This window comes from Papilio xuthus, unplaced genomic scaffold (assembly GCF_000836235.2).
Source record: "Papilio xuthus unplaced genomic scaffold, Pxut_1.1 DF828952.1, whole genome shotgun sequence".
In the NCBI taxonomy this organism is placed as follows: domain Eukaryota; kingdom Metazoa; phylum Arthropoda; class Insecta; order Lepidoptera; family Papilionidae; genus Papilio; species Papilio xuthus.
In genome coordinates, this window is record NW_013529697.1 from 3,084,217 (window position 1) to 3,111,105 (window position 26,889).

The following is a 26,889-nucleotide window of genomic DNA, read 5'->3' on the forward strand; positions in this document are numbered from 1 at the left end:
CGAGCAAAATTTTGCATTAACAAATTTTTACTGGTTATGAAAAAATAACCCCGTGATTGATAAAATGATAAAAAAGTAGCCTGAGATTCGAACCGGTAAACTTACATATTACGGCAAACATACTAGAACACATAGGACGCTGACTGTACATCCCTTTTTTTAGGCTAGTATTTTTTTAAAATGTCTAATTATAATGATGAATGTATTTCAGGTGTCCCGCAACTTGCTGTCGCTGATGGAGGAGGAAGCGCTGGAGGCGGTGCGAAGCGCTGGCGGCGGCGGGATCGGGGGGCCGGGGGGCGCGGGCGGGCGCTCACGCAAGCCCTGGGATGACGACTTTGTACTCAAGCGCCAGTTCTCCGCGCTCATACCCGCCTTCGACCCTCGCCCCGGTAGAACCAATCTCAACCAGACTGTCGGTGAGCACTATCAAAAGGCTTTTTTACGCAATGTTTTCGAGTTCATTGGTGGTAAACTTCAATATTTTTTATTTAAATTAAAAATTAAAAAAGTAGTAATTATATAGTTTATTTTAAGGCTAGTTAGTATGTTCAATTAAAGAAAAATTTAGACAATTTCTGTTCTAGTGGGACAATGTGTAATGGATCATTTGGAGACAATGTGCCGATTGTTGCCGAAGGACCACCCAGCTGAACTGATAGATGGTCCTTTAATGGATTTTCCTTTTATGTGGATTTTTCCTTGCACAATATTGGCTAATAAAACTACTTTGAATGGAAATTCGTCCATGCTGGACAATCTTGATCTATAGGGACTATTTCAGTTTTGTTTCAAAATGATTGGGTTGACTAAATTCGTGCCTAATTCGTTATTTTGATACTACATTCCGAGAAGTAAAAGTTCTCAGTTGCGAGACTTGTGAGAGTTACCGACAAATGTTTATTCTTGTATAGGGTTACCTGTTGTTGATTATTGATGATTAAACGAATAAAATAATCATTTAGATCTGGATATTCCGTTGAACGAGGACTCTGACGCGGAGGACAGTTCGGAGGAGACTAACGGCAACGTGGTGAAAGAGAGCGCTCGTCTACCTGCGCTACGGCTGGTGCTGAGTGCGGGGGGCGCGGCGCTGCCCCTGCGCCGCCCTTCCTGGACCCTGCATCGCGCCGCGCTCGCGCTGCACGACAAGCTGCCTCACATACACCACCATGACACGCATCGCGACGCCACATACACGTCAGTACTCTCATCACTCTTTATCGTCGCGTCTTATAACGTGGACAATCGGATTCAGCTGCCAATAATTACATTTTTAGAATTGAACTCTGAACAGCGTATATTTATCTCGCTTTCATGATTTGTTAATATTCATTTTTGCATTGCTTTCTTATTGCTCACAGGTTGACCTACAAAGAGATCGAAGGAGGGGAGACTTTTGCCTCGTCAAGCGATAGTGAAGAAGATGAACCATGTGATCCAGGTTATTATAACTATTCCAAATGCCAAATTTTATTTAAATGTATTCTAAAAATAAGATTAAACTTGGGTTAAACGTTGAGTTGACGGTAATTGTTTAGATGTTTGTGTGTCAGAGCGTGGCATAGCGTGCTGCGAGGGTGCGGAGGGTAGCATGGTGACGTGTTGCGTGCGTGTGCTGCGCCGCCTGCGTAGCGCCGCTCCTGAACTGCCCGCGCATGCCTTCCTCTCCACCAAGCTCACCAACAAGCTGCACCAGCAGCTGCAGGACCCGCTCACGCTGGCCTCTGGCGCTGCCCCGCAATGGTACGCTTAAGTTTAACCGCAAATTCTTTACAAAAATTGTAGTAATTAATTACAATTCTGATCGCATTAAATATCGATTATGTATCATAGTATTGTAGTATTTAGTTAGTATATTATTGGTAATACTACAGGTGTCAGCAGCTGAATGACTGGTGTCCGTTCCTGTTCCCGCTGGAGACGAGGCAAATGTTCTTCGCTTGTACCGCCTTTGGTACTTCTCGCACTATCGTGTGGCTTCAGGCGCAACGAGATCGTGCTTTGGACAGACAAAGGTATGAAGCGAATGTTTATAACTATAACTATTAAAAATACATGTAGAAAATAATGTTATTTTTTGTTTATTTTGGGGCAAGTCAGTTCTAGGCATAGATTTAGTCTTAGTCTTGGTGTTGGTTTGTAATGTTGTAATAAGAATGTATCAGGGCGGGCAACACGGTGTCACCGCGGCGTGCTGAGATCGAGGCGACAGAGTTCCGCACGGGCCGGCTGCGTCACGAGCGCGTCCGTATCCCGCGACACCCCAACCTGCTGCGCTCAGCTATGCAGGTACACTAAATACTATCGGTACAATAAATATTATCTTAAGCGTTTATACATTTCATTTAAATAATGAAAATAGATTTTAAGATGTTTCACGTGTTTCTTGTGTCTTGAGCTATGTTACTTTGTTTTTATTATTCTTATTAAAATTTAGTTGATAATGAAACTTTTATTTTATACAAATGATGTTATAATTAAAGGCTATTCAATTTAATGAAATGATATAATTATATGATTGTGAGTGTATTGTGTGTATCGCATCGCAGGTGATGCGCGTGCACGCATCGCGCAAGTCGGTGCTGGAGGTGGAGTTCGCTGGCGAGGAGGGCACAGGTCTGGGGCCGACGCTGGAGTTCTACGCGCTAGTGGCGGCCGAGCTGCAGCGCGCCGACTTGCACATGTGGCTGTGCGATGACGCCGCCCCAGAACCGCCGCGCGACCTCCATTCGCGAGACCTCTATTTGTTCGACGGTACTTGTTACAGTTAATTTCTCATATAAATCTTACTTTGGCTATGCAGTACAAACACCTTTATGTACTTAAGTTCTATTCTATCTAACAGTAAATCTAGTTATTGTTCAAAATGCATGGAAATTAAGGAAGTCTTTTATAAGACATCAATATATCGTATCAATTTTATTGATTGATTTATTTTGGCTTCTTTCTGCATTTAGTATATGAAAATGTTGATGATTGTGTATATATTTGGGTCTTATTTGCAGAAAAACCACCGGGATACTATGTGTTACGAGCCGGTGGCCTGTTCCCCGCCACGCTTCCTCAAGATTCACCTGCCTGTGATAAAGTTTGCAAATATTTTTGGTTCCTAGGAGTATTTTTAGCTAAGGTAAACCAATAATTAATTTTTAAATTAAAAGCTTTACTTTTATTTTAATATATATTATTCTTAAGATACATTTGTGGATTGTATTGTATTTGTGTAGGTGCTACAAGACGGTCGGCTTGTCGACTTGCCGCTGTCGGAGCCCTTCTTGCGTCTTATGTGTGGTGAAGAGTTGACAGCTGAACATGTGGAAGAAATTGATCCCATTAGACACAGGTATATACACTGTCTTACACAGGGTTATTGGTAAGGTGTTAGTTAAACTGTTAATGCTTCCAGATTTTAGTTGTATTTTTTTTTGTCTTGCCTTCTATTTGATTACCTTCTATTCGAGTGATTACCTAAAACCCTGTATATATTGTCATATACCTCAGTATTATGTAGTATCAATCAGTATTACTACTTACGTGGTTTTTTGGTGTGACGTTTATAGCACTTGATATTTTTTGCGTAGGTTCTTAGGCCAGTTGCTGGAGGCGGCGGACGAGTACGATGCGATAATGTCGGAAGCGTCGCTGGAGGAGGAGGAACGTTCGCGGCGCGTGCAGAACATCACGGTGGAGGGCGCCACCTTCGATCAGCTGGCGATGACCATGGCGCACGTGGCCGCACACGTCTCCCCCGCGCTCGCAGTGCAGCCGCTCTGCGACGGCGGGGAGCACATCGAGGTGATACTCTGCCACCGGCTCTACTCTGAATTATTTTTAAATTTTTTTTTTGCCTTCACAAATATCATTGTTGTTATTGAACATATAGTTTTTTAAACAGTTACTCGTTAAATATCAGCTAAAGCTTTTCAAATAAATAATTAAGTAACTCTTTAAAATATGCTCGTTATCAGGATTGTGTAATTGTATAGGGGTGAGTAAAGTGGCAGTTGGTCAATATTGAAGGAGGTTGTAATGATTGATGTCAGGTGGGTGCGTGGAACGCGCGCCAGTACGCGGAGGCGACGGCACGGTGGGTGGTGCAGGAGGGCGTGCGGCGGCAGATGGCGGAGTTCCGCGAGGGTTTCGGCGCCGTGTTCCCGGCGCGCCGGCTGCGAGCATTCTCGCCCGGCGAGCTACGTCTGCTGCTGTGCGGAGAGCGCGGCCCCGACTGGACGCGAGAACATCTGCTGCAGTACACCGAACCCAAGCTCGGCTACACGCGCGACAGGTAACAACCACATGCACACACATCCTTAAACAGTTTTACTTAATTTAAATGATAAATAATTATATAATAATTTGATGTTTGCGCTCAGCAGTCCTTTTACACAGTTATATATAATAGAATAATGCAATTTACTTTTATTTTACAAAGGGACACGCACCTTATACAAAATTAAAGATAAATAGCACTTAAATATATAGACACGCGTATGTAAACTAGTTTCACGTTAAAAGACGGGGTTTAACTGAGAGCGCTTTGTCAATTAAAAGAAGCAAGGGACGCAAGTGAAGTGGTATTGTCTAGCAGCCATTGTTCTATTGTAGCCGCCTCTGTCACTCGGCTTGCGTACATTTGTTTGAGCACATGCATTAATATACAACGTGCTAATTGTAAAAAGGGTATTACTTTATTATAAATTCGAGACTTACACAATAACTTAATGTTTGTTAGAAGTGTTATAAATAGGTAAATAAAGTACATAACATACTTGTGTGACGATGTTGTGCCTTAGCTCTCCAAGTGGTCCCCTATAACGTAGTGTGGTATAGGTGCAAGGAGTACATTAGAGATATGCATTATATAAATGTGATGTGGTAGCCCCGGGTTCCTGCGACTGGTAGAAGTACTGGTGGAGATGTCGGTGCCCGAGCGCAAGGCGTTCCTGCAGTTCGCCACCGGTTGCAGCACCCTGCCGCCCGGCGGCCTCGCCAACCTGCACCCCCGTCTCACAGTCGTGCGCAAGGTAACACGCCCCTTCATACATTCAAACTCACATACGACACATCATCCTTTAGTTAAACCGTGCAGACTTCGATAAGAAATATTTGAATCATTAAGTCAAGGTATGAGAACATTAATAGAATGTATTGTTTGTGTAGGTGGACGCGGGCGACGGTTCGTATCCATCAGTGAACACGTGCGTGCACTATCTCAAGCTGCCGGAGTACTCGTGCAAGGAGGTGCTGCGCGAGCGCCTGCTCGCCGCCACCAACGAACGCGGCTTCCACCTCAACTGATTCGCCGACACTATGTCGCAAAAACCTTATTATAATAGCTTCTTATTACACTATAGAGCGATTACTCGTAAAACAGGGCAATAAACGAAAGTTGAAGGAGATGTTTCCGCCGAACAGTGGTCGTCCGCTTTACGAGCGATACCTCTGTGAGAGACACAGGCTGCAGTTAAATACATAATTCAAATAAATCGTGCACTTTTTGCTCCGCGCTATAATTACACTAAACTATTTTTTTATTTAGCGTAACATAGAATATTTCACGTACGTTTTAGTGATATGAATAGCGAAGCAGAAATATTAACAGTTTCTTAATATTGTAATGTTATATAAGTCGTATGTTATTCGATGTAGAGTAAAATGCAACCATGTTAACTAAAACTTGATTTATATATCAATTTTAACATTCAAATATTATATAATGTAAGCGTAATTTTCAGATAGCCAAAAATATATTTTACTCGATTGGTGAGCCGTAGTGGCCTTTATGAAAAACAAAAAAATGTGATTTTTTTTTATCTTTTTGTGATTTTATTTGCAATATGGGGCAGTGACCCAAAGTAATAATACACCAATATTATATGTTTAGTTTGTTTTAAATAAATTTATATAATGTTCGTAAAGTGTTTGTCTATCTAGAGCTATATAACGAGATGCTTCCGCATTGTATATTGGGATATGGGAATGTAGGAGTGTGGTCGCCGCCTTCTAGTTTTAGTTCAATGCTAATTATGAAAATTAAAAGTAATTACTCTTTAAACATAAACAAATCTATAATTGGTGTTTTTCGAGTTATTAAAATACAAATAATGTTTTTATGTTATATTAGTAATTTCATTTAAAGCACTTTTTGAATGAAATGTTATGGATTTAAATATTTCAAATTTTCGATAAACTGATGAAGTTTTATATAATGATATAGAAATATATAAGGTAATATTCTAAATCCTATGTATTTTTGTAACATGTCTGTGCTTATTACCAAATATATTGCATATTTTTTACGAGGCAAATTTTGAAATTGAATTATAAATTATAAATAAAAATAATACTGTGTGAAAAATTATTTTTCTCACCCATTTATTGTTTCTTTGTATTTAATTTAAACACAGATAAATGTTCAATTGGGACTGAATATAAATTTATTTTGATGGTGTGTAACACCCATTGTGTTAACAATGGCTAGAATTATGTTCCTTTAGTTAGTTTTTTCAACTAAAAGTTGGTGATGTGATTTATTATATAAAATCTTAAATGAATTTAATGAAATGTAGTTTTCATAAGTAAAATAATATGGACTAAATATTAACATTCTATCATCTTGTAGTATTCCAGTATTTGTTGTTGAGAATTGTATCAATAAATTAAGCAAATTAGATTGTTGTTTTATTTCACCTACACTTCCTAGACTCGGTTCATACAATTTCAAACTTGGGCATGGTTTACATTGTATAGAAGCCAGTACAGTAGCGCTCAAAATCAGCACTGTCATTCAATTGACTTATTGTAAACTTCAATTGGCGCCATGGAGCCCATACATTCCTCACAGTCCATGACAGGCTTGCGTTACTGTTCTACGTATAGGGCATAATGTAAACTAGGATTAATGTCCTATTAAGGAGATCCAGGCATAATATTGCAAAGGAAGAAACTCTAAATTTAATTACACGTATCGTGGCCTGGTCTCTTAAAGTATGTAGGATAAAATAAGCAATATTCAACAAACCATACTAATAGATAGCATGTAGGATGGCGACCGAGTGCTTAAATCAAACAGGTGATCGGATTTTTTTAATTTTGAAACAATACTTTTGCTCCTATTATGTACATTCGTTGTACATTTTATATAAAACTATTTTTTATACTCATCCTAGTAAAGACGTCTTATGAAAAATGTATAAAGTATTATTCGTCCTGCCCTGATGTTCAACTATCATAATTATTCACATAAACATGATCTATGATTTTTATCATTCGAAGAATTTTACTAAGTCGGCAAAACTCATGTTTCTTACATTTTTAATACCTAACTTGAACATAACATAGCTTCATATTATGGAATGCCTAAGTCCGTCCGTTAATCGTCCGCAGTTCAGAGTGTAAAATTCTTGCAACAGACAGATGACTTTTTTTTATACTTTTAACAATTCATTGAGCCATCGCGACCCAGTACTGTGTAACCAAGTATTCCGCGACTGAACGGTTCGTGCGCAACCTTGATATTTTACACAATTTTCATAGCAGTACCAATAAAAGAACTAATCGGTATAAAAAGTATAGTACTGTGGAGGCAGGCATCAGTCAACAAATCGATTTCCTCGGTATCGTTAGATCATGAGGGCATTCGTCTTAGGTTGTGTGGCTTTAGCGGCGCTGGCGTGCGTCAGCTGCCGGGAACTGCCGCGTGAGAAGCGGGATGCCGACTTAGAGGTAGCTGCCAGCGGCCACGGCGGGAAATGGGACAAGGGAGGTGGTCATGAGCACCACGCCGATCATCACCACGATCATGGGGAGAAGGGCCACAAGGGCTACAAGGGCCATCACCACCACGAGCATGGCAAGAAGGGACATCACCATCATGAAGGCCATAAAGGACACCACGACGAACATGGTGGACATAAGAAGCACCATCATCACGATGACGGCCACCATCATGAACATCACCACGGCGAGAAGGGACACAAGGGACACGGTCATCACGAGGAAGGACACTACCACAAAGGACACTCAACTAAAGGACATCACGGAGTCCATAAGCACGATGAGTTCAAAAAGGAGAAACACTTCCATGACCACCATCATGACGGAGGACATCATGAACACCACGGCGGCCATCATGAGGAGCACGGACACAAGAAGGGCGGTGAATTCCACAAGGGCCATAAGCACGGTGGACATCATCACCATGAACACGGCAAGAAGGGACATCATGACAAGGGAGGTCATCATCACGACCATAAGGGACACCATGAGGAAGGTGGCCATCACGAGCATCATCATCATCATCATGATCATGGAAAGAAGGGCGGTCATGAGGATCACAAGCACTGGGGCTTCAAGAAGGGACACAAATAAGTGTTACCACATAAATCCCTCCGAATACTGACTAGGACTGATTAATTAGAATTAAGTTTTTGTACTTGATTTGTTGACTGTTTTATATTGTTTTATTAAAAATGTTGTTATTAATTGAACATCATATTTTTGTAAAAAAAAACCATTATCAATAGCGGCGCAACAGAGAAATAGTCGAAGCGGGATAGATAAAACTAACAATTTCGCAGCACGTTCGGTTTCGACAACAAAGTTACATAAAATTGTTGGCCGTGGTCTGTTGGCAACGCTTCCCGACGAGATAAGTAAATAAAACTGTCGAGAAAGTAGACCGGTGTCCGAGATTGGCCCACTTTATCGTGGACAACGAATTAGTCGTGGTTGCAATCAAGCGTTTCCTATAAAGAGAACACTTGCAGTTGAACTGCAATTGCCAATATTTTCCATTAGTTTTTCTATCGTTACCTACTTTGTTTTCAGGTTAGACTATTCAGAGAATACTTTTTTTTTTACTAGATTGCACTATACTCAATTGCATTTAACAATACGTCTATATTAAAAATTTAAGAAAACCAAAGTGTTAATTGCTTTCCTTTACAAGTACGTACAAAAGTACAATTTAGCGCGACGAAAAAAAAATTGATCGCAACTTTTACTACTAGTACAAAAGCGATTTTCCTCAGTGTTTATAAGACTTACTCAACATCAGGCAATCTTAGTATTTTACATGAAAAATAGTCTTTCCCGACTGACCGGACTGTAATGGTTTTCGGGGGCACGTATCAGTCATTACGTATCAATATCTAATATGGTTAATTCAGTGGCGGCTTTAAGGTAGGGCGCGCGGCCGCTTTGAGCGCGGGTTGGGCGGCGAAAGAATCAGCACCAAGGTCTGCCTAAAGAAATTGTTAGTAAATGTTACTTATGTACCTGGTATAAATAAGTTAAATTGGTGCAAGATAGATTCAACAAACTATCAAATAAAAAAGCTGTAACAGCAATAGCCTGTATTAATACAGTAATGAAAGGCATTAAAAAAGGCTTGTGTCTTCTTTCTTGCCTTTCCCAGAAGTTTTCACGCACCGAATCCAGCAGTTTCATACCCTACTAAAGAGATCATCGGTCTTTTCTGTAGCCTATCCCTGAAGATTTAATAATATCGTAGTACTCTGAATTAGTTTTCATTAGTGCAATAGTGCATGATGATCACTTATCACGTCACACGCTTTACGTTTCGCCGTTTCCAATTGAGGAATGTTGGCTTTTCGCCAAATTGGACTAATGCGTCAGAAATTATACGAGCGGCTGAATCACTGAAATTAGTTTCGATCTTGGATGAATACTGTTATATCCTATGATACTAAAATGATGTTAACCAATTTTATAAGCTACCAAATATGATAAATAGTATTATAAGTTAAAACATCGGTAAGTACCCGAGGGTGCAGGGCGTGAATTTTGAATATATAATTTCCACTTTAACGATTAAGTGTTTTGCAAAGTATTGTCTTTGGAAATAAAAACCAGTGTCTCAAAATTCAGAGGATTATGATTAGAATAGAAACGTCCGAATTTGATTTGATGTACAAGCAAGTAAATGATAGTCAGAACTTGATTTGCAAAAAGCCAAATATAACAACGAAGCTCCACTTGCATGACACTTGCATTTTCCAATTTTGTTGTTTGTTTTTCAAAGAGAATAGAGAGAGCTTACATATTAATACAAGTGTCTTTATCAGTCGAAATCCATTGTATGAGTTTAGAAATTTTAATTAATAAAAAAAAAACAAATATGTAATGGCTTTCAAGTTAAAGTCTATAAAGGTATTTGTTGTTCAACTATACTAATATGAAGCATACAATGTGTTGCTAATTACATGACACATTATTGTACTTGGAGTAGTAAGCGTTTATTTCATTTTATCATCAGCTCACTCTACGTCCCGACCGAGAGACTCGGTGCCTACCCTAAGTTAGGGGTGACTAGTCCATAGTCAGCCACGCTGGCCAAGTGTGGGTTGGTTGACTTCACACATATCTTTGAATTTCTTCCCAGACATGTGCAGGTTGGTCACGATGTTTTCCTTCACCGTAAGAACGTTGGATAAATGTACATATGTAATCGAAAAACAGATTGCCGTGTGAGTCACCGACGCTCTAGTAAGAGTTAGTGAACGTTAAATATTTTCTTTTGGGATCTTAGCTTCAAAATAATGAATTGTACTTTTGTAACAATATTATTGCTGTTGGTTGATTTCGCATTAGCCAACATTATAAAGAATAATGTTTACAAAGCGTAATATCAAACATTGATTTCATAACACTTTTAATTCCTTCCGTTAGTTGACTCTCGTTCACCATCTCACATGTCCTTTCTGCTAATTAGCGAAAGTTTTTTTTTTGGAAAAAAATTAAATTGATTTGGTTGTCGTCGAGAAAAAGTATTTAGTGTATTTGTAACGTAATTTTAATTTGTGTAGATGTGTTGTGTACGTGGAATAAAGTATATACGTAGTTTTTACTGCAAAATTCCAAATAGTTTGTATAAATGTGGTGTAGTATCCATTTTGACTGCATGTCAAGTAAATAAAGTTTTTATTATGTATATTTCGATTCTAATAGAATTTATTAAATTATAATTATTTTTACCAAAGTTTCTCATCACTCTGGATGTATCCGAGAACCAGTAAATATAAGCGCTTGATGCAATACTGTTCTTAGACCGTCTGGCGACGCGTGGATTAACACAGCTTGCGCAACATTTTGTATAAATTTGCAGCGCCATCAGCGGCAGCGGCAATTGGCATTTTTAACCCTAACAATACTGACCAACTTTAAAATGAAGCTAGTCTTAGTCTTAGGACTTTTCGTTATAATTGCTTTGACAGATGCTCGGCGTATCCCTGCCAAAAAAGGCGAACACAAGGATGAAAGTCCTAAAGTAGCTGATCAGGAAATTGCCGCATCTGGCGACAAAAAGGAAGCGAATCAAAACCATGATTTTAAAAGAGGCGGCGGAAAAGAACATCACGCCGACCATCATAATGAACACGGTGAAAAGGGCGAAAAAGGGTACAAAGGTAACCATCATCATGAAGAGGGCAAAAAAGGACACCATGATAAGGAGCAACATAAAGGTGAATATGATGATCACGGCAGTCATGAGGAAGACCATCATCATGAAGGAGGTCACTATGATGAACATCATAAGGGTGAAAAGGGTGAGAAAGGCCATAAATATGAAGAAAAGGGACATTACAACAAGGGCCATTCGACAAAAGGTCACCACGAAGTGCATAAACTCGATGAGTTTAAGAAAGACAAACATTTCTTCGACGAAGAAGGAGATTCCGCCCATGACGAGAAACACGGCGGTTTCCACGAGGAGCACGGACACAAAAAAGGAGGTCACTTTAAGAAGGGGCACCATCATGGCGACCTCGTGGAACATGAGCACGGCGAGAAGGGTCATCACGAGAAAGGAGGCCATCATGAGGTACATAAGGGCCATAAAGAGTCAGCCGGTCACGATGATCATTATCATCATCATCACGATCATGCTAAGAAAGGTGGACATGACCATCACAAGAAATGGGCGTACAAAAAAGGACAATAAATTTATTTCGCGAAGGATTTCCCTGGACAATGTTTTTTCGCTTGGGACCAACGATTTTTCATATTTAATATTTTTATACTATTTATTTATTGCAAACCGTAGGTTATTTTGTTGTTAATAATTGTTTTTAATTTTATTTATGAGATAACGTTTTGAAAATTAAAACAATGAAATGAAATTATTATATGATTTCATTTTTTCCTCATTATAATAAAAGTTTTTATGATCTAATTATGATATGTTGTGGTATATTCTTAACCATTAATAACATATTCTTCATGTTTTACCGCTTTCAAGTCCAGTTTTTAAATAATTGAAAGCTTATAAAGTAATACCGATAAAATAATTGAGATTTCAATCGTTCAAAAGATTTGTTTCTCAAAATTGACGTCGGTTAATTATTTTATAAGTCAAGGTTGATTTTGCAAAAGCAATACAATTTGTTCACGCTAACTGGAACTAATTTCTAGACATCGAAGAGTTAGAATCAATATTTGTTATTTGGTCAATGTAATTGTTGTTCGATATTTAAAATATTGATGTAACGGTTTTTAATGTTACAATTATTTGTTATAGAACTTTGTTTCTTAATATAAATGTTAGCACTGTGGTAATGGAAGGAATGAAAAATAATAAAGAGGAATACTTATTAGTGGTATCACAGCCTTCAAACCTTTAGTCATTAAAGATTTTCTTAAGGTAGATTTAACATCACAAATCTTTAATGGTTTATTTATGTACCCTGTAAGCGAACCTGAGTTTATTACTATGAGATAAGTACACTTTCTTTGTACTTCTTTGTACTGTTACGTTAGAATGTTATTACGTAGTATAACCATGGTGTTACAAAAACTAAGCCAACCACGAATTGGATATTACGATAGAGTGACGTAAATCCTTAAGTTTATGGTAACAACAATTGGTTAAAATGTAGTTCAATAATAAGTTATGTTTTACGGTACTCATTTCTATGCTCTAAATGGGAAAAGGCAAGAAGACAATGCACTAAATATGTACATTTTGTATTCAACTTACGTTTTCAGTACTTTTTTATGTGTGTATAATGAAATTCTAGATATATACAGAAGGTTTTGATTTCATATAAGAACAATATAAATTTAAACGTAATGCGCGGTAGATGGCGGACCATTTTGTCACTTTTAAAAGATAGAACTAATATTCCGGTCACGGCGAGAAATTCGTTGCCAGTTACGAAGGGCACGGTCAAAACGAAGAAGGTCACCGAGAGAGGTTACCGGAGCAATGGCTAGGCAATGGCTAGACAATTATATTTTGATTCTCTAAATTGGCCTCATGATTACATAGATTTCGAATAACATAAATTAGAATAAGAAGATATTGAAACAAAATTATCCTCGTCACCATAACATATATAAAATACCATTTTTGTTTATTGAAAACCGAAGAGATTTAAACATTAAATCCAATACCAAAATTTTCATGATTGAATTAGCCAATATTATGTAGGTATTCGATAGTACTGTCAAGTGAGCGCTAAGTTTTTGTGATGATTTCAGTTTCTCTTGAAGTTTTACTTCTTTTATGACGAGGTATATTAATGTTGTAAATTTAATAAACAAAATGTTTTTTTTTTAGAATCTATTTCTTAAGTCTATTTTATTTTACATTGGCTTATAATATGTACTTGGTAGTTTTAAACTGCGTACTGCATAATATTTGTAAAAACAATTCAGTGAACATTGTTCTAGTGAACATCTAGTTCTTAAACATCTTCAAACTATGCTCTCGTCGAACGCTCTAACTCTCTTGAAAATTCAATACATATTTGAACGGATAGTTGAGAATAACTTGCAAAATCGATTTTGTTGAATCATAAATTTAATCACTTCCCAAAACATTAAGTAAGATGATAAAATGCAAGAATAAAGTTGCAAATGTACAAAAATTGGCAATCTTTTTATTGAATTTGGAAATGTTTATCTAAATCAAAATTATGATAAATTCACATTAATATCATATAAAAATATATATATGAGGAGTGAAAGAGATATACACGAGTAGGGTAATATTGTGTTGACTCTCTGTTGGGAAAAATTAAAGGAGACAAGTCCTTTCCAAATTACACATGTCCTTTTTTTAAAATTCTAAAATTCTGAGTTCTGTGTCTGCATTTTCAAGTTCACATTAACAATATTCTAAGGATCGCCGCTTTAATAGCAAAAACGCACAGCTTCGATTTAACGGCTATATTTTAAGAAGGCGCGTTGCTTTACCTTGTTTGATTTGAAATATATTATAATTAAATCATTGAAATTTTAAATAAAAAAATCTCTTAACAAAACACAATAAAAAATACGTAATGAAAATATTCTCTAACATAATGTTTATAACTAAAAGTTGGAGAAACTTAAATTAGTTAGATAATGGTTATTAATTAGTTTTCGACATAACTAATTTATGAAATGGAAATTAATTCTGCTACTACTTGAGTATCGAATTTTCTTACAGTTGTTCAAAAATGAGACCAACATAAGACATTCTAAATACGAAAAAATCATTTTTGTGTACAATAATAATTTTGAACCTACTCATTTTCTATCGATTTACGAATAATACTCACTGAAGAAAGAATGCTATTTGATCAATGCAGTTAAATTAGGATCAACACTTAGAACAGTTTAAAGATGCACATTTTTTTACTTACTCCTATACTTTAAATTTGTCTTATTAACAGTATCGACAATATTGGTTCGTTCAAATAGTTAACATATGTTTGAATATTGGAAAATTCTTATATACTATCCTAAAAGATCTATTACAGTTTCTCGATATAAACCACTTCAATGCAACGTTTGCGAAAGCTTTTACAATTTGCTGTCTGTTGAAAGATTTCAAATGGTTTACGAAGACTAGATACAATGCTTTATGGAACTATTTTGTCGTATTATTAGTTTGTCGTCTATGATCTATTTTTGTACGAGTTTCGGATTATTTATGGATGCAATCTATCTATTAAAACGAATACAAAGATTAATTTCCTTATGCATAAATCATGTTTAAAATATAATCATTTAAGTCTGAAATGATAACTGATAAAGGTAAACGAAGGTAAAGCTTTGTACTTTTGAGTATCAAATTAATCCTGAAACTGGAATGGAACGGAAACTTTCACTATCAAGGGCTCAGTACAGTCACAGGTATTTTACGTCCGTTCAGTTTACCGCTCAATGGTTGGTGATTCTCAGCAAATTTGCAGTAAGAACTCACAGCTACATATGTAAGGTGAGGTGAGTTCTTTCCTTAGCAATTAACTAAGTTGATAAAAAACGCGATAGACACAAGGTGTGTCTTGTAAACAATACTTATCGTTTAAAATAAACCACAACAATTAGGTTAAAAATATTTATAATCACATCGGTTAGCACTTAGAGAATGTGAATTTTATTATGTTTAACACAAAGCTAAGTAATTCTTAATAACCCACTACTTTATTAAGCATTTATTTACAAAATTATAAAAATAACAAAGCATACAACACAACAACAAATTATTTAACATTAAAGATGATTTAATGTCCCTTCTTAAATCCCCAATGTTTGTGGTGTTCATGGCCTCCTTTCTTTCCATGGTCATGATGGTGATGGTGATGCTCGTGGTGGCCGCCTTCGTCGTGGTGACCTTTGTGGTCGTGGTGGTGTCCGCCCTTCTCATGGTGGCCCTTCTCGCCATGCTCATGTTCGTGGTGACCGCCGTGCTTGTGACCCTTGTGGAAATGACCTCCCTTCTTGTGTCCGTGCTCGTGGTGATGTCCCCCATGTCCTTCTTCGTAGCCAGATTCACCGTGCTTGTGATGGAAGTGTTTATCCTTCTTGAATTCGTCTACTTTATGTACTCCATGGTGTCCTTTAGTTGAATGGCCCTTATGATAGTGTCCTTTTTCTTCGAATCCATGGCCCTTTTCGCCCTTCTCGCCGTGGTGATGTTCATGATGGTGGCCGTCGTCGTGGTGATGGTGCTTTTCATGCCCTCCGTGGCCTTCATGATGACCTTTGTGGCCTTCATGGTGGTGATGTCCCTTTTTGCCGTGTTCGTGATGATGGTGGCCCTTGTAGCCCTTGTGACCCTTGCCGCCGTGGTCGTGGTGGTGATGGGCGTGGTGCTCCCGGCCACCGCCCTTCTCATGTTTCCCGGAGGCCGCTGCCTCAAGATCGGCATCGCGCTTCTCCCTCAGGTCTCGGGCGCTCGCCACCACGACGAGTGCCACAAGGCATCCCAATACTAGTGCCACCTTCATGTTAACCGTACTCTAGGAAGGCACGATTTGTTTATGGTACTCGAAAATATCGCAGTGGTTTTATAGATAAAATTGTCTCGACTCCGACGTTGGGCAACTATTGCAGGCCGATTCGTTTGCTATGCACTGTCGAGGTCAATACAGTTTTGTTAAGTAAATTTCTTTGAACGGAAATAAAATTGTTGTAATTAGAGTAGAAAATGAAATGTTTAGTGTTAAATAAGTACTCGAATATCTCTATTTTAGTTATACGCAATGGAATAGGGAAAAGTAAGTACCTTATTTTATAAGATTGTACAAATAATGGACATTACTGGTCTCCGTGCCCATTTCCATTGTTGTATTTGTAGGATAAACATGCAGGGTATTATTTAATTCATCATCATCATCAGCTTACTATACACCCCCACTAAGGGGCTCCGAGCCTATCCTAAGTTAGGGGTGAGTAGGCCATAGTCAACCGAGCTGGCCCTCACACATATATATTTGAATTTCTTCGCAGATTGCATAAATGTACATATGTAAATTCAAAATCGAAAAACACATTGGAATACGGCGGGATTGGAACCCAGGACCTGCAGATTACAATTCAAGTGCCCTGCAAATAAGTAAATCCCTGAGCCACCGAAGCTCTTAATATTTTATTGTTAATAAAAATATTACCAAAAAGGTAAAACAATCAAATTTAAGAAACAGCTTTTCAAAACAATAAATAGTGGAAACTAAGTCGGTATAGAATAACAACAACATAACTCACGCCCATAACCCAGAGCGGTAGGCAGAGTCCATGGACCCCATTTGGCGTAGTCGTGCCTCTCTCGCTTCTTCTACATTCATATGTACATATATCTACGCATACATGCACGTTAGTTTTGGGTGCTTTAAATACTGCTAATATTGAATATTTCATTGATCTGTACTTGATAAACTTGTATAGAATTTATTTCAAAAGACTTGGTTTCGTGAACTTAGCCCGTGCTATCTGGTACAGTACTTGAAACAGATCTTTTGTTGAATCGTCACCAGGTGTGAGCAATTTTTTATAAATTATGTTTAAATAAAGCTTTTGAGCATTTGCCCTGTTTTTCACTTTATCCCATATATAGCGACATTATTTATTTGTAACCGGCCATAAAGATTAGGCTAGTGCCCCTAAAATGTCGGTAATTAGAAAGTTTTTAAGGGTTTTGTAAAAATATTTTTTTTTCCGAGAACATGGAATTTCAATAAGTAAAAATAAAAATTATTATTATACCTAGCTGTAAATAGTAATTATGATAGATTTATTTATGTACTATCAGTGGTAGAGCCCCCAACAACAACATCCGTTGCACAAATTGGCCGATTCGCCCAATTCTATACCACAACCACTCAGAAGACTGGCGTAAAGTGGAAGCCATTACGCGTTGCGTTGGACAGGACAGGTGTCGTCTCTAAGTATAGGAAAGCAACGAGGTTTTGAGGGAGGAATGGAAATATCCTTTTTCTGTGCGTACCTTCCTTTATTGAATAAAGGTAGATAACCCAGCTGGAATTACGGATATCTTTGAAAGCGGCGGCTTTGATTTTTTGGGAGTTTTAGGTAATGCATGCTAATTTACCACCTTTTAATAAGCCACTTCTAATGAAAAAATACATTTTTTTTACTTTTTCTTTCAGTCAGTAGAGAAAGCAAAACAAATTACAAAATAAGTAAGTTAAGCTATATACATTTGTACTGTGATCTCGGGGCAAAACTTTTATTTTCGCAGTAACTAAGCGAAACGAGCTTGCGGTGGAGCCGTAAAATAAACAACTTTTTAAATATCTGCAATGTTTAGTCGCGGGGGAGATCCAAAATGCAAACAGCGTCCTTGTTGCGATGGGGGGACGTAAAGAACAATTCAAACTTAATTGCTTTTTAATTTGCAGCATTTGTGGGTAAGTAGCTTTGTATTTTAAAAAAAGTTATCAGCGCAGCACTTGTTTTAGTATCGATACTAGAATTGATCCTACTTTAGAAAGTATGAGATAGCATTAAGTGTTGCTAAGCTGTTGCCTCAATCTTCAAATTTTGTGCTTGAGGTAATATTACTTTAACTTTTGTCATACCGTCGCACAACTGTAAAACAACAAACGTAAGCCTTTTAGAAAAAAAGTATAATGCAAATTGTCTTGTCCTTCTTCCTCTCTTCATCATTATGTAGCTTGGCCAAAATTTGGCTACATAAGGCAAATTTGTTATGATTTAGGGGTTTGGGACCTTTCTTTCCACAATATTGTTAATTTGAGACTTTTAATTCTACAAAACTAATGACAGTAAAAGTGAAAAGTGCTTTAAAAACTTCGTTTAATATACTCGTATCTTGCGTTTTGTTTTGTATCACTTATATACACGTAACTTTGTGGCAATGAATCTAAAGTTGAAAATTTTTGTCATGCAAATGTGTGTCCAACAAAACTTTATTTTTCTTGGTACCTAAATATTTTTTGTGAAAATTTAGGAGGTAATGGAATATGATAATTATGTTTAGTAATAAATTTTATTATTATAGTATTTGTTTTCTTTGTAGTAAAAAATAGTAAAAAATCTGTATATAACAAAATCAACAAGTAACAAAAACTAAGATGTAGACTTAGTTTTTCTGCACTAACAGTTAGGTGAACATTTTAATGACCAGACTTGTGTCCCCAGTGCTTATGGTCTTCATGGCCGCCCTTCTTTCCATGTTCATGATGATGATGATGATGCTCGTGATGACCACCCTCACCATGGTGTCCTTTATGGTCGTGGTGGTGTCCTCCCTTCTCATGATGTCCCTTGTGTCCATGATGGTGCTCATGATGTCCACCGTGTTTGTGTCCCTTGTGGAAGTGGCCGCCCTTCTTGTATCCGTCTTCATGATGGTGACCGCCATGATGTTCATGGAAGCCTTTTTCGCCGTGGTGGTCGTGGAAATGCTTGTCCTTCTTGAACTCGTCATGTTTCTCAATGCCGTGGTGTCCCTTTGTGTCGTGTCCCTTGTGCCAGTGACCGTGTTCCTCGTGGCCATGACCATGTTCACCCTTCTCACCGTGTCCCTTATGGTGATGGTAACCTTCATCGTGGTGATGGTGCTTCTTGTGGCCGCCGTGTTCTCCGTGATGTCCCTTGTGACCTTCGTGGTGATGATGTCCGTGTTTGCCATGGTGGTGCTCGTGATGACCTTTGTGGCCTTTGTGGCCATGGTCACCGTGTTCATGATGATGGTGTCCATGGTGTTCGTGGCCGCCACCCTTGTCCCAGTGATGACCGGAGGCCGCGGTCTCCAGATCAGCATCCCTCTTCTCGCGGATCTCCCTGCCGGAGACCGCCGCTGCGAGGGCAATTAGCCCGAACGCCACCAGAAGACTGGTTCTCATGGTTGGTTGATTGATGTTCAGCTGTTGAATGATATTTAGACAGACAACGATCATATTTTATAGTACTTGTTGTTACTGTTAGGAAACATTACGTTGTACTGCACTGTCTGTCGGTCAAGGTTAGACGAGCGATGGATGATTTTCACTTCCAGGCTGAGCGGATGTACGTAGTTGGATTTTTATTTATGACAATCAATTACAATGTACAGATTATGGTATTATATAAAAATATTGAAAAACAATACATTACGTTACTAACATCATTATTTTGAAAATTTCATATACCTTGCATTAGAAATCAATAAGTGAAGTAGGTAATTAAAGCATACGACTATTTGGTTGTTTAGAAGAAGTTTAGGGCCAGTTTGATTCGACCTTTCATGAATGCTATATAATTGTCTTCAATAAATTTCTTCTTTAGTAAGACGAATGTTTATTTAACCTGTTATTAAATGATTCACTGGTTATAGAGACAAACTTAATTTCCGATTACAGTATCTCCAGAACCTAACTCCACAGCAGATGAACGAATCTCGATAAAATTTGTAATATAATATAATATATATAGGACATAATCTGTTAAAAACATAGACTACTAATTCGATTTTTTTCTTTTTAAATTCCGCGCGGATGGAATTGTGCGCGACAGTTAGTGAAACATAAAGACTCCCTTAATATTGTTTCTATCATGATATCTTTGAAACATCTTTAACCCGTGACTTTTATGGTACATGACTACCTTTTCCGCATATTTAACCTAAAAACTTATAAATTCAATTTTAAACATTTTTGTGTAACTTTTTTCTTTAGATAAAATATTTTAATTAAACTACGGATACACGATTTAACCAGGAACGAGTTTATTGAATGCAAAACAAAGTATTGATTATGCTGTGCTTTAAGACATTATGAGTAAAAACCTTCCTATAAATTTCCCCTTCTACCCATAACACTTTTTGATGAGTTTCGAAAAAGCGACCATCAATAAAATTTATAGCTTATTATAAAGTGCACGCAAGTAACAGTAGTCTTGAAGACGATAGGCATTTATCAGATGAAATGGACATAAACATTGTAAATACGTTGATTTATAAATAAAAATAAACTTAACAGTACCATGAAGATTTCATGATTGAAAATATATACAAAAAGTTATTTTACAAATTTAGGTAAAAATGCCCATTGTGTTTTGTTAACTTCATAGTAAGATTCAGTGTAATAACTGGTTGACCAAATCACCTAGGATCAGATTAATCAAATGACTAACTGTCGACCGGACTCCGTCCGCGCGGAATCAGGCAAAAAGTTAACAAATAACCTATGTGTTCTTCCAGACTATGTTCTATATCTATGCCAAATTTCAGCAAGATCGGATGAGCCGTTCCCGAGATACCTTCAAACAAACATCCATCCATTCATCTTAACATTCGCATTTATAAAATTATAATAGTAAGATTGTTAATAATGAGAAAAAGTCCGAATTTTAATTCAGGTTATCATTCAATAAGTGCATTCGCAATTAAAGATGTTCGACATGTGTTCTTAAAATAGCGTAGCTAAATATCTTTCCCATTCTTTGATAACAGCGGTAGAGGTCTTTGGTGATTGTTCATAAAAGACATCACTGATTTTTTTTATTTCAATTTCATGCTTTGATTTCCAAAGAAAACATTAACTTTACGTAATTACGGTCGCCTATTGGTCGAAATTCGAGCATAATTCATAATAAAAGATTTTTTCTAGAAATTGTTATCAAAAATAGCTTTACACACTTATTTTCCATATTTACTTTAATTGTGTCAATTTTCACATTTACCCGTTCGTGTAATTTCCTTAAAAGGAGGGAAGTATCTACAGAAGTTTTTGCTTCACGTATTATTCCCAGATTCGTAGACTGTGGCAGAATATGTTCATATATCTTATGTTTTAAGGAACGAAAGGAAACCAAAATTTGTGCAGCCTTTAATTTTTTTAACATATCTGCGTGTTTTTTTTGCTTTGTGGGTGTGATTGTTAATAAATTGATTGTTTTGTTGTAGTTTAATCCGTTTTATTGGTATTATTAATCTGGCAATAAAAAAATAACAATGAAGTCTATACAAAACAAAATCAACAAGTAACAATAAAGCGTAAGACACAGTTTACTACTCTAAAGCAGGAGTAGTTTAGTGACCAGACTTGTGTCCCCAGTGCTTGTGGTCCTCATGGCCGCCCTTCTTTCCATGTTCATGATGATGATGATGATGCTCGTGGTGACCACCTTCACCATGGTGTCCCTTATGGTCGTGGTGGTGTCCTCCCTTCTCATGATGGCCCTTGTGTCCATGATGGTGCTCATGATGTCCACCGTGTTTGTGTCCCTTGTGGAAGTGGCCGCCCTTCTTGTATCCGTTTTCATGATGGTGACCGCCATGATGTTCATGGAAGCCTTTTTCGCCGTGGTGGTCGTGGAAATGCTTATCCTTCTTAAACTCGTCATGTTTCTCGATACCATGGTGTCCCTTTGTGTCGTGTCCCTTGTGCCAGTGACCGTGTTCCTCGTGGCCATGACCATGTTCACCCTTCTCACCGTGTCCCTTATGGTGATGGTAACCTTCATCGTGGTGATGGTGCTTCTTGTGGCCGCCGTGTTCACCGTGGTGTCCCTTGTGACCTTCGTGGTGGTGATGTCCGTGTTTGCCATGGTGGTGCTCGTGATGACCTTTGTGACCTTTGTGGCCATGGTCACCGTGTTCGTGATGATGGTGTCCATGGTGTTCATGGCCGCCACCCTTGTCCCAGTGATGACCGGAGGCCGCGGTCTCCAGGTCAGCATCCCTCTTCTCGCGGATCTCCCTACCGGAGACCGCCGCTGCGAGGGCAATTAGCCCGAACGCCACCAGAAGACTGGTTCTCATGGTTGGTTGATTGATGTTCAGCTGTTGAATGATACTTTGATAGGTAACATTGATATTTTATAGCATTTGCCGTTACTGTTGGGAAACTTTGAGTTTAACCGCAGTCGGTCACTCAAGGTCGAACGCGCTGTTGATGATTTTCACTGAAACTACAACATTTTATTCATTTAATAAAGATATTCTTAATATCTATTTGTATTTTTGTTACTATATAAGCAGGTTTATTTATGCTCAGTCCTTAAGCGAGGAAAATTCCCTTTTTTTGGCACTGTCTTGTAACAATATTTTTTTGTATATTGAAGAAGAATAGACTTTGATATAGAATAGGTGAATTAAATATTATTTTTTATGTAAATTAATCGAATCGAACAAAATGTAATTGCTAGTACCTACTATGCTAATTTTTGGACATTTTAACTGTTACTATTTTTAACATATTTCCTATTATGTATTGATAAAACCATATTTCAGTTTTTCGTGGCACTGTTAAATTTACAGTTCATGTGAGTGAGACTTAATTTATTAACTAAGCATCTTCATAAGTAGTTCTCACTAAATGTTTCACCAAGAAGCTGCCATTTTTGTAGGCTAATGTTTTAGGGTTAAGAGTATAATCTTGTACATATAGCTCTAGGTCTTTGGTTTTCGCAGTACATTGTATAAAATGTTTAATTTCTAACTCTACAATAAAAACTGATATACAGTGGTTAAACAAAAGTTAACTTAGTGATAGTGAATAAATAATACACAGTTTCAAAGCTAATAAATATAATAATTAAACCTGTATCACAAAGTAATCAACAATAACAAAATGCCTCATCTTCGTATTTAATTAGTTCGTTAGTGTCCCTTCCAGCCCCAACCTTTATGCTCTTCGAGGCCACCCTTGTTGCCATGATCTTCATGATGCCCCCAGTGTTCCTCGTTTCCTCCTTCTTCGTGATGGCCCTTGTGGTCGTGGTGGTGACCTCCCTTTTCATGGTGTCCTTTCTCACCATGTTCATGTTCATCGAATCCCCCGTTTGAGTGTCCTTTGTCAAAATGTCCTCCTTCCTTGTATCCACCCTCATTGTGGTGTCCACCATAATTTTCTTCAAATCCAGACTCGCCGTGTTTGTCATGGAAATGTTTGTCCTTCTTGAACTCGTCTAATTTATGAACTCCATGGTGTCCCTTAGTGGAATGGCCCTTGTGGAAGTGTCCCTTCTCTTCGAATCCATAACCTTTCTCTCCCTTTTCTCCCTGGTTATGCTCATCGAAGTATCCATCGTCGTGGTGATGGTATTTTTTGTGTCCACCGTCCTCGTCGTAGTGGCCTTTGTGTCCCTCATGGTCCGAATGACCCTTAGCTCCATGTTCGTGGCCATGATATCCTTTGTATCCCTTTTCGCTGGTTTCGCCGTATTTACCGAAATGATCGCCGTAGTGTTCACCGCCATCACCTTTCTCCCACTTGTGAGAGCCAGCTGTTTCTAAGTCGGCACTCCTCTTGTATCGCACCTCCCTCGAATAGACAAGGGCTAAACTAGCCACCAGAAAGATAAAGGCGATGCTTCTCATCTTCACGTTTTTCTTACCGTGTAGAGCTAAGATTGCTAAATGATACAATTTACAATTTTTTCGCAGCTTATATAGTATTGGCAATAATACACTTAGCTAGATTTTAATGTCAGGGTAAAATTAAATAGCGGTCAAAGTAACACGCGAGTGACCTGGATCGTTTATAATAGAATATAATTTAATGAATAAAAGTAGTATAAAGCCTATTTTAAACTTACAAGTATTACCATTGAAATTATTATATTTAGTTTTAAGGTATGAGAAAAAAAGTATATGAGAAAACTCAAGTTAATGTAAGAAAAATGTAATATATAAAAAACATTTGGTGTATATACACTTATTTGGTAATATTACCCACCTACGACTCAATTTCAAACTATGTATTACTTCTATCATACTGTTAGAAATACAATCTAGTACTATTAGTTAACCGGAAATTTAAAACTTCGGTGTAATGCGAAAAATATGAAAATTATTTATTTGTGCACAACAGAAGGGAACCTAATAAATAAGCCGATTGAAGCGCCCCAAGGCTATAATTTTTTTTCTGGTGAGTTTATAAATGTAAAGCCTATGTGATCTTTTTGAAGAGAATGAGACGGTTATGTTTTTATACTTATGCGAAAGTAGTAATCCACCGCTAGATTGTTGTTATGTATAATATATAATTTCTTTTGACAATTGATGATACTCGGGTTCCGATCAGCTGTTTTCTCTGAAGTCAAGGGCGTTGCGAGTCAAGGTGTTGTTGCAAAGGCGTCCGTCGCCTCGTTTTTTCCGATACCTTTTGTCTGAATGTTTTCATTTGGTTTCAAGTCTTGCGTCACAGTTTCCGGTCCAGAGCACACGCTTTGATATCTGTTAGTTGCAAGCGCAGAGTTACACAGCGCTCACAAACGGGACCTACGTCTTTTGTCATTCTCGTTTCGTTATTATTATGAGGAATCCAGTTTGGAGTAATTGCAATCATATTAACTATACGTTGATTTTTATCAATATTTTTGCGTGCTTTTTATTTGCAGGCAATTATTTCTACCTATACATGGTTAATAATTCCCCATAATTTTGAGTGATTTTAACTAATCCAGTGCGATAATATTAAATAACATTCGCTATTCAAAAAGCTTCACTCACTTCACTTATTTCTCATATTGTTATGCCATCGGAACTATTCAGATATAAAAAAAATCAAAACTTCTGTAGAAATGTCACTTGATATCCAAACATTTTAAAGCATGAATGTTTTAAGACCTGCTCTTTTGTTACGCGTCTCTATTTCAATTCATTCCATTTCAAAATGACTGCAAGCAGTAACAAGAATGTTAGCGATAAATTAAACTGAACATGGAGCTTGCAATTTTTTGCTGTATTCGTTTTGAGTTTTGCTAACAGTTCGAATTAGGTTCTAACGTTTCATTAACTCTATAATTGGAAACGTTCTCTACGTTAATAGTGAGTTGCAAACTGTCTCTTTAAAAGCAATCATTTCTTTACGGTTTGTTATCGATGATTGGGTCAACAAAAATATTTCTCACATATAAAAATGAGACATTAAGTGAAGTAATTTTTTTGCGAAAATTTCGTTTTATCACATGGCCATTCACTGCCAGAAGTGTACGAGTTCTTTATGCCAATCAAGATTCTGGAAAAAATAAAAAATACGTACTTTTGTATACTCGTAGCTGTGCGCACGTGACACAAAGATACCGGCAGAGATTACGGATTTCCATTTTACACGGGAACTAAAATACCTATTACCGTTCTTCATCCTACCGCGTCCTACGCGTATTTGGTCCTTATACCTTTCTTCTATAATATAATCAAAGTATAGCGAAGTCTTATTTATAGAAGATGCGGAAATGAAGAGAGTAAATAGTAAATCACAAAGTTAAATATGCAATTGTGAATAATAAAATATGTCCTTGGCTTTTTGCCGTCTTCAATTGATTCCCGGGCTCAATTGTCATTCAGCGGCGAGACGCACGTAGATCCCTGGGGCTCATAATTGTCGTTCCATGAAATGCAGGAGAATAGACCCTCCTCTGGCGGAATACTAAGTGCCTTGTTACCATCTTATTATACAGTCGATGAATTTCTCAGTCGCTTCTTGCATTCGCTGTGCTTTTTTCTGACGTTCTATTAAAATCTGAACTTATTCCTAATATATCGGAAATCTTTGATATCGTTTACAACATTCTGTAATGCTAGTAGCTAGGTATTTAAATTTTTGACTGGTATATAGGAGCAACAGTAAGTGTCTCATTAATCAATGTGTAATGTTATACCTATAACCATATACTTTCCATAGTCTTTGCTCTGGCTTTGTCAGTCAGTAAGAATATTCGTAAAAGTGGCGTATCAGTTCTTCTCCAATTCATCTAATTGAATCCCAAAGTAATTAAAGAATACAATTTTATAAAGTGGGCTTTACAAATTACACATAAATTTATAAATTGGCTTGTCAATTATAGCGTTTTTTGTTTTTCATTAATTTAAAATATCTAGATAATATTTCTGAAGCATTTCAATTAATATTCAGATCATCCGGAGTTCGAGAGGCAAACGTCGCTTTAAAAGGACATCTGCGTGCCTCAAATACCCTTCAAATATCGTACATTTGTCAGACGGCGCGGGCGGTGCGACCGATGACCCGGCAGGTACCTTTGAAATACCTATGAAATAATAGATTTCGCCATTGCGGCGAAGCACGTTCATGAGGGCTGAATGTGAAATCATTTTGTTTGATTAACCAGGCGGTTTCTAACTAAGACATGTTTGATTTGAATCGAATTCGAGTACCCCTTTAT

At 37.5% G+C, this 26,889-nt stretch overlaps 7 protein-coding genes across 10 annotated transcripts in view; 3 read left to right on the forward strand and 4 right to left on the reverse strand.

Moving 5' to 3' along the window:
• Positions 1 to 6,094, forward strand: part of Ufd4 (ubiquitin fusion-degradation 4-like) — a 22,357-nt gene extending 16,263 nt beyond the window's left edge. For 3 of the 4 annotated variants that reach the window (XM_013322198.1, XM_013322183.1, XM_013322191.1), the window contains exons 34-46: positions 212 to 419; positions 966 to 1,200; positions 1,365 to 1,444; positions 1,557 to 1,746; positions 1,878 to 2,018; positions 2,169 to 2,292; positions 2,553 to 2,757; positions 3,009 to 3,133; positions 3,231 to 3,346; positions 3,585 to 3,798; positions 4,047 to 4,288; positions 4,883 to 5,027; positions 5,164 to 5,301. In XM_013322198.1, coding sequence (XP_013177652.1) covers positions 212 to 419; positions 966 to 1,200; positions 1,365 to 1,444; positions 1,557 to 1,746; positions 1,878 to 2,018; positions 2,169 to 2,292; positions 2,553 to 2,757; positions 3,009 to 3,133; positions 3,231 to 3,346; positions 3,585 to 3,798; positions 4,047 to 4,288; positions 4,883 to 5,027; positions 5,164 to 5,301 — 2,163 coding nt within the window. Of the gene's footprint in view, positions 1 to 211; positions 420 to 965; positions 1,201 to 1,364; positions 1,445 to 1,556; positions 1,747 to 1,877; positions 2,019 to 2,168; positions 2,293 to 2,552; positions 2,758 to 3,008; positions 3,134 to 3,230; positions 3,347 to 3,584; positions 3,799 to 4,046; positions 4,289 to 4,882; positions 5,028 to 5,163 lie in introns of all 4 variants that reach the window. The other variant, XM_013322176.1, reaches the window with a different exon arrangement.
• A 1,413-nt stretch (positions 6,095 to 7,507) lies between these two features.
• Positions 7,508 to 8,405, forward strand: LOC106125159 (histidine-rich glycoprotein-like). The gene has a single exon (XM_013322254.1). The coding sequence runs from the start codon at positions 7,633 to 7,635 to the stop codon at positions 8,371 to 8,373; it is 741 nt and encodes a 246-aa protein (XP_013177708.1). The 5' UTR covers positions 7,508 to 7,632; the 3' UTR covers positions 8,374 to 8,405.
• A 2,618-nt stretch (positions 8,406 to 11,023) lies between these two features.
• On the forward strand, positions 11,024 to 12,014 carry LOC106125152 (sarcoplasmic reticulum histidine-rich calcium-binding protein). The gene has a single exon (XM_013322242.1). It carries the CDS (start codon positions 11,192 to 11,194, stop codon positions 11,966 to 11,968), a length of 777 nt encoding a protein of 258 aa, XP_013177696.1. The 5' UTR covers positions 11,024 to 11,191; the 3' UTR covers positions 11,969 to 12,014.
• Positions 12,015 to 15,372: 3,358 nt separating this feature from the next.
• On the reverse strand, positions 15,373 to 16,329 carry LOC106125185 (histidine-rich glycoprotein-like). The gene has a single exon (XM_013322292.1). It carries the CDS (start codon positions 16,242 to 16,244, stop codon positions 15,519 to 15,521), a length of 726 nt encoding a protein of 241 aa, XP_013177746.1. The 5' UTR covers positions 16,245 to 16,329; the 3' UTR covers positions 15,373 to 15,518.
• Positions 16,330 to 18,789: 2,460 nt separating this feature from the next.
• LOC106125175 (histidine-rich glycoprotein-like) lies at positions 18,790 to 19,641 on the reverse strand. Its single transcript, XM_013322280.1, has one exon. The coding sequence runs from the start codon at positions 19,623 to 19,625 to the stop codon at positions 18,894 to 18,896; it is 732 nt and encodes a 243-aa protein (XP_013177734.1). The 5' UTR covers positions 19,626 to 19,641; the 3' UTR covers positions 18,790 to 18,893.
• Positions 19,642 to 21,659: 2,018 nt separating this feature from the next.
• Positions 21,660 to 26,889, reverse strand: part of LOC106125168 (histidine-rich glycoprotein-like) — a 175,707-nt gene continuing 170,477 nt past the window's right edge. Inside the window, exon 2 of the mRNA XM_013322267.1 lies at positions 21,660 to 22,543. Within this exon, the coding sequence (XP_013177721.1) occupies positions 21,791 to 22,522 (732 nt within the window). The 5' untranslated portion in view covers positions 22,523 to 22,543 and the 3' untranslated portion in view covers positions 21,660 to 21,790. The remainder of the gene's footprint in view (positions 22,544 to 26,889) is intronic.
• On the reverse strand, positions 23,342 to 24,107 carry LOC106125195 (histidine-rich glycoprotein-like). Its single transcript, XM_013322304.1, has one exon. The coding sequence runs from the start codon at positions 24,080 to 24,082 to the stop codon at positions 23,363 to 23,365; it is 720 nt and encodes a 239-aa protein (XP_013177758.1). The 5' UTR covers positions 24,083 to 24,107; the 3' UTR covers positions 23,342 to 23,362.

Bases quoted from the DNA above. Each gene is read 5' to 3' on its own strand.
- LOC106125185 (XM_013322292.1), bottom strand. From the start codon at position 16,244: ATGAAGGTGGCACTAGTATTGGGATGCCTTGTGGCACTCGTCGTGGTG.
- LOC106125195 (XM_013322304.1), bottom strand. From the start codon at position 24,082: ATGAGAAGCATCGCCTTTATCTTTCTGGTGGCTAGTTTAGCCCTTGTC.
- LOC106125159 (XM_013322254.1), top strand. From the start codon at position 7,633: ATGAGGGCATTCGTCTTAGGTTGTGTGGCTTTAGCGGCGCTGGCGTGC.
- LOC106125175 (XM_013322280.1), bottom strand. From the start codon at position 19,625: ATGAGAACCAGTCTTCTGGTGGCGTTCGGGCTAATTGCCCTCGCAGCG.
- LOC106125152 (XM_013322242.1), top strand. From the start codon at position 11,192: ATGAAGCTAGTCTTAGTCTTAGGACTTTTCGTTATAATTGCTTTGACA.